A 10,081-nucleotide genomic window follows, 5' to 3' on the forward strand; every position below is an offset into this window, starting at 1 on the left:
TAGCGCACATCATGAAACCTACATGTGTCTCAACATGTAAACTCTTGCAGAAATAGGTATTATGTAAACATATTTACTCATGCTCCTGCAATCAGGTTGTTTTTCAGGTATACTTGTACTACTTTTTGTAGTGTGTTTATTTTCATAACAAAGAAATACAACCAAACATGAAAAAAACAAAATAAAAAGTAACTAAAAATGATGAATTATTGTATAAAATATTGTAAAAATAAAATAAAATAATATAATAAATAATATAAAATAAAATAATATAAAGTATGTCTTGCGACCTGTACCGATGGGCAGACGTTCCATTGCGTCATAAAAGCTGACAGTGTCAGGTCTTTCACTTCCTGTCATCTGAAATGAGTGCAAGGTTGAAAACCACAGCTGGGTCACGTGGTTATGCAAGTGTTCCACTCTCTGTCTTTACTTTGTTCAGCACAACTTCCTCAGTTTGTATGAATTTACTATCAGCATGCTTCTGTTCACTATCGCAATTATGCCGAAGAAACTGTCGCTATAAAAAGACACACAGGAACCAAAAAGAGGAAGAGGAAGGGCTAAAGGAAGGCCGCGGACGGTGAAGTGATGGACACGCCAGATGAGAACTGCTGTCTGAGCATCGTCAGTGGTGGTAAGTCGAAGTCATTCTTTTTTTGACATAATATATAATAATCTGAGGCTAAAGTACAATGGATAAAACATTAGCAGTTTCTGATATGCAATAGCAATGGCATGTTCAACCCTGACCATATTTTCAGAGAAAAATGCCAATAAGACCTAAAGTAAATAAAGAATTGCTCCACAATATTAAGGACCATATGCATGTTCTTGGTGTCTAATGATATCTAGGGAGTTCAGAGAATGTATAACAAGTGATAGAATTATTGTGTCAGTTATTATGCAGATGAATACGATGGTAGTTCTCTCTGGCCACCGGCGAGTCTTTTGGGCTTAAGGGTTAAAGGAATACTTCACCGATTTGCATTTAGCTTAGCTACTAGAATAAGGGTAGCATTTTTGAAAAAAATTGTGCTTCCCAACATCAGTTTCCCCTGAGTTGAGAAATATCTTCACTCTTTTCTTTGTTACGTGGCCGCCAGCCACACTTGGTCTTGTTAGCGTAACTGTTAGCAAAGATGGCGGCCACTGTTTGTCCCCCTACGGACCAAGTGTCACTGGTGGGCATGTAACAAAAAAAGAATGAAGATATTTCTCGACTAAGGGGAAACTGAGGTAGGGAATTATATATACTAGTATTCCTTTAATATTTCATATTAAAACTGGAACAGTTATAACAATCTATTGTGGATGTATAAAGTATACATTTAGATCAATTGATGATTGATTTTCTGTGTTCTGTGTCATTCAGCTTATCCAGTACGGAGCACAGAGGAAGTACTTCTCCCTTTCTTCACAGATGAGAGTCTCCAGGCTGCTATGGCCTCAGAACTTCGACTGGTCCTCCTGGGCAGGAAAGGAGCCGGCAAAAGTGCAGCGGGCAACACTATCCTGGGAGGAGTGGGAGGGTTTGAGAGCGGGAAGCCCACGGAGGAGTGCGTGAAAAGGCGAGCCGATGTGGCAGGGAGAAAGGTCACACTGGTGGACACCCCTGGGTGGGAGTGGTACTACCCACTCAATAGCACCCCCAACTGGGTAAAGAGAGAAACTTTACGGAGCGTATCGCTTTGTCCGCCTGGACCCCATGCTGTGCTTCTCGTGGTTCGTTCCTGTGCTTCACTGACCGATGCTTACATCAAGGAGATGGAGGAGCACCTGGAGCCACTGGGAAGAAGAGTGTGGGAACATACCATGCTGCTGTTCACCAGGGGAGACGAACTGGGCCTGTGGTCCATGGAGCAACGGATTCTGACCAGCGGCCCTGCGCTTCAGAGACTCCTCCAGAAGTGTGGGAACAGATACCACGTCGTGAACAATCTGAGCAAAGGAGATGGGACGCAGGTGAAAGAGCTGATGAGGAAGCTGGAGCTGATGGTGGAAGGGAAGAAAGATGGAACCAGTCATTTGGAGATGGACAACACACTCCTGTTGGGTTTGGAGGCAGATAGGAAGAGGAGAGCCAGGGAGAGGAGGAAGAAACAGAGGCAGATGGAGGCACAGATGCAGAGAGGGACCATTAAAGCTGCTCTCACCAGTGAGTCTTTCACTCCGTTTGATTTGTAAAACACCACGTTTACAGTTGAAATGTGATAAAGATTTCCAGGGGCCAATGGCCTCTCAGACCTTTTTTTTTTGTAACAGTAAACGTTACAAGTTCTGGCCTTGTTGCTGTATACAAGCACTTGTGGGGGCTCCACTGCAAAGGTGGCAATATGCCCCTTGAAAATATGTCATGGAAGGCCAAAAGAAAATCATTAAAATAGTAATATTACAGCATTTATCATGCTGCCAGACAGGCACAATGTGTTCACAACATACTTACTATGCTCTTAAGTCTGGATGTGACAGATCAGATGTTTGTATTATACTTTCAAAGCAGTGGCTGATAGCATGGCAAATAGAATGCCAGATCTTACGAACTGTAAAATTGTATTTATTTACATAGCAGTTGGACCTTCTACAAGACATTTTCTCTACTGGTTCCCTTCACACCAAAACAACATGCAAATCGTGTTCCCTTCTCTCTCGCCACATGACTTAAAAAAATAAATATATTATTTTAATCCATATCGCCACCTAGTGTAGGGGAACTGGACACACTTAAAATCACCCAAATTTAAGTGTTACATTCCGTGATGCTAGTACTTTTTAATTATTTTTAGTAATAATCAGAATTGTACTTGTGATTTAATGCGTATATGTTGTATGATTATTTTGTGTGAGAGTGCTTCTTATATTTTACCCTAGAATTTTTATTTGATTGTCTTCCCTGTCACTGACTCGCAACCAAAGCCAAATTTGATCATAACTCCGGAAAAATGCCTTTTTATGAATATTAATATTCAAAAATAACCGTGTATGTGTGTGAAAGAGAAAAGAGAGAGGACCGAAATAGCAATAACAGGAGGATTATTTTGCATTTGATAGAATAACCACCTTTGTCCCCTACAGGTGATGGTCCTCAGGGATCAGAGCTCGATGCTCACCAATCCTTCTCCAAGGCTCCCCGACGTCTACCTGAGCTCAGGCTGGTTCTCTTAGGTGAAAGGGAGACTGGGAAAAGTGCTGCTGGGAACACAATCCTTGCCAAAACAGGCTTCTTCCAAGCAGGTGCAGTAACAGAGGAGTGTGTTCGTCAACAGGCGGAGGTGGCCATGCGGCTGGTGACGGTGGTGGACACACCAGGCTGGGAGGCAGGTGGGGCAGGTGCTACACCAGAGAGGGTGAAGAGAGAAATTGTTGGTAGCGTGGCCTTGTGTCCACCAGGACCCCACGCACTCCTGCTGACTCTGAGAGTGGACACTCTGGTCAGGGTGGGACATGTCAGGGAGCATGTGGCGCTTTTGGGGGAGGGCGTATGGAGACACACAATTCTGCTCTTCACTCACAGTGACCAGCTACGAGAGGGGGTGGATATCGAGCAGCACATCCAGGGTGGAGGCAGAGACCTGCAGTGGCTGCTGGAGAAGTGCAGCGGCAGATATCATGTCATCAGCAGTGTAACTGGTGGAGGAAGTGAAAGTGGAGGCTCCACTATGGTGACAAAGCTCCTGGAGAAAGTGGAAAAGATGGCAGTCATGAACAGGTGTGAAGCTTTCTCATGCTTGGTTCAGGAGGTCAGGGACCTGAGCCGACAAAAGAATGAAAAGTTCAACCAGCGTCTGAAGGAGATTGGAGATAAGATGCTTCGCCAGCAGGTAGAGCTGAAGAATATGAGGGAGAGGGAGATGAAGAAACTCAGGTGGTTCTTTGACATTAGGAAGAAGGTGAAATCACCTGGGAAGGCTGAAATTCAAAGAGAAGAAGAGGAGGATGAGGACAGGAGGATTGACGGAAAAAATCACAACATTGGCGAGCTAGAGGAGAGAATGCGATGGCTGACGGAGGATAAAGAGAGGGAAATTCAAGATCTGAGCATAGAAAATGAGAGAAAGCGCTTAGCATTAAATCAAAGCAGTCAAGAAAGAGAGAAGGCAATGCTTTGCTTGGAGGTCAAAGAGAGAGAGATTGAGGAGTTGAAGGAGAGAATTGATGAGCAGCAAGCGAAGCTGCTGGACCTTGATCGTGCAAGTGTGGAAAATGAACAGAGGCGAAAGCAGAGGGAGGACGCCATTAGAGTACAGACTCAAGAGTGGAGGGAAGAAGTGGAGAAACACAAGAAAGAAAAAGCAGAGTTAATGGAAAAGGTAGACTCGTTAAAAGCAGAAATGGAAAAGACAAAAAGAAGCTATGATGCTGTTCTTGAAAGAAAAGAGCAAGAGAGCAACAGAGAGATAATGAGGCTGGAGGAAAAACTTAAAGAGGACATGGAGCTAATAATGTTTGAAAAAGACGAAGAGCAGGAGGAGCTGAGACAGAAAGTGTTGGAGGAAAATCAGATAACTCTCCATACGGCAATACAAGATCTAAAACTGCAGCATCAGGAGGAGATGACCAGAAGAATCAGTGAAATGGAAAAACTGATGGAGAAAGTCAAAGTTCAACACCAAGAGACAAGCGACAGAAATTTGAAAGAGAAGACACAGGACATGAAACGAATCAGACAACAACATGAAAATGAAATAAGAAATCTGAAAGAGCAATTTGTAAAACAAAATGAGATCCACATGGAGGTAAAAAAGAAAGAAACAGCTACAGAGCTAGAACAACAGTATTGTGCCCAACTAAAACAAAACATGCTACAACATGAAAAAGAGAAGGAAATGATTAATCTAAATCACAACAAAGACATGGTGCAAAAGCTGCAAGAGAAAGAAAAAGAAATAGAGAACTTGAAACTGCAGCATCAGGAAGATGTGGCAAGAAAAATGAATGAGATGGAAAAACTGGTGGAGTCAACGATAGCTGAACATCAGAAAGTGATAGATCAAAGTGTGAACGAAAACAAGGAAAATGTAGAAAGGGTGCGACAACATTACATGGAAAAAATAGGAGAAATGGCGGAGGAAAGAAAAAGAGAGACAGAGAGGTCTGAGAAACAATTGCAGGGAAAAGAAAGAGAGATAACAGAGTTAAATCTGAAGTATTTGGCTCAAATAGAAGAAAAAATGCTTGAACACGAGAAAGAGAAAGACATATTTCAGCAAAAATATAAATGTATTTTGGAAAAAATGGAAGAGAGAGACAGGCATATAGAGGAGTTAAAATGTCAGCACTTCAATGAAGTTGAAGAAAGTGAGAAGGAGAAGGAAAGATATGAAAAAGAGATGCAAGAAAAGGAAAAGGAGATCGAGGGGATGAAAAAGAAATTCAACGAACTTAAATTACAGCTACAACAAGAGGAGGTGAAAGAAACAGATCATTTGAATTACATTAAAGAAATGACACAAAGACTGGAGGAAAAGGAAAAGGAAATGGAGAATTTGAAACTACACATGAAAAAAGTGAAAGACCAACTGCAACAGAGGGAGGAAGAAGGAGTAGACCATCTCAATTACAAGAGAGCTATGGAGCAAAGCCTAGGAGACAAAGACAGGGAAATAAAAAAGATAACAGAACACTTAAAACAACTTCAAAAATCCCTGCAACAACGAGAAGAGGAAAGAGAAAAGGATCAGTTGAACCAAAAGAGACAAATGGGGCAAAAACTGAAAGAAAACGATAAAGTGATAGAAAAGTTGACCCAGCATATCATGGATATTGAAGAAATACTGCAAAGAAAAGATGAAGAGAAAGGAGAAATTGCTCTGAACCAAAAGAAAGAGGCAGAGAAAAACCTGCAGTATACAGAGAATACGGTGGAGGATATGAAAGTAGAGCTTTTAAATGTAATGGAGCGGAAGATCCAAGAAAAGGAAAGTGAGATTGAAAGTATTAAACAGCAGGCTACTGAGCAGAAGAAGGAGAATGAGAAGAGTCAAAAGGAAGTTAACAAGCTCATGGAGATCATCGATCAGAAAACTGAAGAAATAAAACAGACTCAGTGTCTTCTTGCACAGAGGGATACTGAGGTGGATAAAGCAAAGAAGGATAGTGCCAACTACATGAAGGAAATTGAGGACCTGACGGAAAGAAACAAAAACCAGACCTGCGATATCATTGCGATACAACAGCGACATGAGGAGCAGGAGAGGAAAAGAGATGCTGAAGTGATGGAAAAGCTGCAGGAGAAAGAAGAGGAGCTTGGGAAACTGAGACAAAGAGACAAGGGAAACCAGAGCGAGATTATCCAGCTGAAGATCACCATCGAACAAACAAAGTCAGAGCTGAAGGATCTCACCATCAAGATGGAAAAGGAGATGACAAGCATGATTCAGGGATACGAAAAGGAGATTGAAAGAAGAAACACGATCTTAGAGTCAATGGCAAAGGAGAAAGACAACGCGATAGCTCATCGGGAGGAAGAAAGTCGTCAACGCATTCTGGTTGTTACCGAGAAATATGAGGAAACTCAAAAGAGAGTTGAGGAGCTGCAGGAGCAAAATGAGAAGATGAGCAAAGACATGGATAGGTACAAATTAAAGTATGAGGAGCTGATGAAGGAGTGTGAAGAAGTTAGGGAACATCTCAGAGGACGTGAAGAGCAGGTGAAGAGCAAAGAGTCAGGCGTCCAATGTGTTCTCAGCGAGAGAGATGTGGAGGTCAGGGCACGGGTGGAGGCAAATAGCAAACTGCAATTAGAGCGAGAAATGACGCAAGAGAGACACGACAGCGAGAAAGTGCAGCTGAGAGAACATTTTCAGACTGAGAGACAGATTGAGGAGAAATTCTTGAAAAGGGAAAAAGAAAAAGAACAGAACATGAGTGGAGATCAGGACGAAGTGAGCAAGAGAGAATTTAGATTGGTTGCAAAAGAGGTAGAGCTCGCTGAAAAGGAGGTTACACTTGAAGGTAGAGAACAAGAACTCAGAAAACTGAAAGAGAATCTAGAATTACAACAAAAAGAGCAAGAGGAGAGAGATCAACATGAGCAGGGAGTGAAAATGAGAGCTCAGAATGTTGAGAAAAAGGAGAGGGAGATTGAAGGCTTGCTCAGAGCTCTGGAAGGCAAACACGCAGAGCTCAGCTGTCACGGGCAAGATCTCCAGAGGAAGGTGAAGGGTTTGAAAGACCACGGGAAAGAGCTGAAAGACCGAGAGCACTACCTAAAAAACGAAGAGCAGGAGTTGCTCAGTTGGAAGTCGGAGCTGCAGATGCGAAATGATCACGTAACCTCTACAACGCAGCAGTTGGACGAGATGGGCAGAGACTTGGCCTTGCTGAAAGAGGAGCTTTGCAAGAAAGAGATGAATTTGAAGATCGCACTCAAACAACTGAACACATGGGAGCAAAGCCTCGACGCTCGAGAGGCACAGTTGCACGAAAGAGAGCAAAGAGGTTCAGGGAGTGGTCCACATGTTGATTGCAACAACGGGAGCATCCATAGGGTGAATTATGCCAGTGTGGGAACTGCAGCGGAGAGCTCAGAGGAAGACGTCCATATAATGTACCAACAGGTCAGTGAGATAAGGGAAAAGGGAAGAGGACGACAGAAAGATAAAGGAGAACGCACAAAGGCTAGGGAGGATCACGCAGAGATAGAGATGCTTGAGAAAAAGGAAGGGAGGGGAGGAAGAGTAGAGATGATGAAGAAGAGAAGCAAACAGGACGTGGAGAGCATCAGGCAGGATTTGAGGCAGTTTGCTCAGGGTCACAGAGGGTCAAACAACAAAGACTCTCCTCCGTTGTATTTGAGGGTGATGGTATTAGGGGAGTCCTGGTCATCTCACTCTCCAGCTGGCGTCACCATCCTGGGTGGCGAAGGCTCCAAACCTGATGGATCCACCTTTAGATCTTGGAGAGGTCAGGTAGCAGGGAGACACCTAGCAGTTGTCGAGCCGCTAGGTTTGAGGTGGCGAGACGGACCAGAGCCAAACCACTCATTGCAGAGGAAGAGCCTTCGCGACAGCATCACGTGGTGTCACCCAGGTCCTCACATCGTCCTCGTGCTCATGCCCGCCTTCTTAAACTGCACGCAGAAGTACAGGAGAGCCGTGGAGGAGCACGCAAGTTTACTTGGGGAGGAGATTTGGCAGCGCACCCTGGTGTTGTTCACCTGGGGGGAAACTTTAGGGGTGAGCGCAGAGCAGCACATCCTGAGGAATGGGGAACTGACGGGGCTCGTAGAGAAGTGTGGAGGCAGGTATCACGTGCTCACCAGCAAGCAAATGAACTCTGCGAGTGAAGGATTGTTTGAAAAGCTGGAGGACATACTGGCTTTGAACAGCAGAGAGCAGTGTTTGATGTAGAACTGGAAAAAGATGATGTATTTATTGTGTCTGTTATTATTATTACGTCGTTATAGCAACAAATAAACATGCAAGAAACAAAAGTACTAGTAGCCTTTTTTTGTTTATGTAAAAGAAGCAATACCACAAATTAGAAATTATGAAAAATAATCAGATTTGTCATCAAATAATCAATTATAAGTACAACCAAAATTCCTATTAAATGTAGCTGTACAAAGGTATAAAGTAGTATTTCATAACTGTACCTATACTAATTAAGTACAGGAGCATGTATGTGAATTATTAATTTTGACCAAAGCTGCCAAATTCAAGTCAGTGCATTAAATATGTCAAAAATAACATTAAAAATAATCTACAAAGCACTTTGTATTTTTCTACTTTTGCATGAACTCCTATATTTATTAACTGTCCAGTTTAAAATGTCCCCTTTTAATTCAATATACATATATATATATATTAAAAAAAGTCTTATTTAGATTAAATGTTGTAATAAAAATATCAATGACATAAAAATACATGCCTATAAATTTAAATGAAAGTGACCATAAGAATAAATACAGACACAAATGGGAATATATAATCATTTGTGCCAATATTAAGCTTCATAAATATAATAGTGTGACTATTTATTCATTGATTTTGATAGATTTGGTCCCCCATTAAGATTCATATAAATACCCATCAATGATTAGACTTTTTAAAACTTTAAAATGATTTTCCAAACCAGCCTCTGCTGACGTGAGAGTGACGTTCATGCGTCCTCCACAAGATGGGGGCCTTGTGTCAGTGTGGAGCCGCCAGAGTAATCAGTGTTGAAAGTCACTGATGAGAAGGAGTTGATGGTGAAAGTCACATTTATAACTGTGTTTTACACTTTTCTGTGCAAATGGCTACTTTTAAAAGGAAGGAGTACACAAAGCCAGACTATAGCAGGCCTGTGCTCCATCTTTTGACTGCAGGCATTTCAGGAGAACCAAACCATCTCGCAATTATAACCCCGGGGAGCCTCCCGCACGCTGAGAGGACTCCTGCTTTGACAAGTAAATTATGACTCTTGATGAGAGGAGTACAGCTTTCTCAGAATGCAATTTTTGACAGGCAGGAAAATGCGGGTGGATACATACAACAACTTCCATCATCCGCGGAGCCAGATGCTGCATCCAAAGAACACTTGTGTGTAATCATCAGGCTAATAATTATGGAGTGTGAGTGCTGGTCTGTATCTAACATGGCAGCAATGTTTTTTAATCTGTCCATTCAATGTCGGCTGCCTTCAGAGGCAAGATGAGAGGGTGCTGTGTAAAGATGGATCCCTGGGTCTTTGATCACCCTGGCAGGGTGGGGACTGTTTTCGAAATGAAATTAAGGGTGCGAAAAAAAAATGTTGTCAAATTGCAGTTGATGCAGACATAATTTTCCACACACTTTAGCATAATGTTTTAAACATACCAGGTATCCAAAAACAAACTCTGCCATAATGTGTCATAAGAACAGGCCATTTATTTATGTTTTATACATAAACTGATATTTCAACATCAAATATCTGATTTACTATACCACAAAACAATTATTCCAAAAGCTATTAATGGTTAAGCCTTAAAGATTAAAAAGATGAACGCGTACAGTAGATAAGATATAGGGATATACATAAATAATACGTCACAGACGAGGACAGAAGGGATAGGCCAAGATGGAGGCAGGTGGCGACCCCTAAAGGATTATACACGTGT

The 10,081-nt window shown here is 42.2% G+C and overlaps 1 protein-coding gene across 1 annotated transcript; it reads left to right on the top strand.

Moving 5' to 3' along the window:
- Nucleotides 1–366: 366 nt before the first annotated feature.
- si:dkey-185m8.2 (trichohyalin) lies at nucleotides 367–8,689 on the top strand. The gene is made up of 3 exons (XM_044022474.1): nucleotides 367–637; nucleotides 1,376–2,158; nucleotides 3,076–8,689. The coding sequence occupies exons 1-3, from the start codon at nucleotides 592–594 to the stop codon at nucleotides 8,349–8,351; spliced, it is 6,105 nt and encodes a 2,034-aa protein (XP_043878409.1). The 5' UTR covers nucleotides 367–591; the 3' UTR covers nucleotides 8,352–8,689.
- Nucleotides 8,690–10,081: the final 1,392 nt, after the last annotated feature.

This window comes from Solea senegalensis, linkage group LG3, assembly GCF_019176455.1.
Source record: "Solea senegalensis isolate Sse05_10M linkage group LG3, IFAPA_SoseM_1, whole genome shotgun sequence".
Lineage (NCBI taxonomy): Eukaryota > Metazoa > Chordata > Actinopteri > Pleuronectiformes > Soleidae > Solea > Solea senegalensis.

Coding starts and splice junctions, on each gene's coding strand:
- si:dkey-185m8.2 (XM_044022474.1), top strand. CDS start 592: ATGGACACGCCAGATGAGAACTGCTGTCTGAGCATCGTCAGTGGTG. Junction 638..1,375: donor TCTGAGCATCGTCAGTGGTG/GTAAGTCGAAGT, acceptor TGTGTCATTCAG/CTTATCCAGTACGGAGCACA. Junction 2,159..3,075: donor CATTAAAGCTGCTCTCACCA/GTGAGTCTTTCA, acceptor TGTCCCCTACAG/GTGATGGTCCTCAGGGATCA.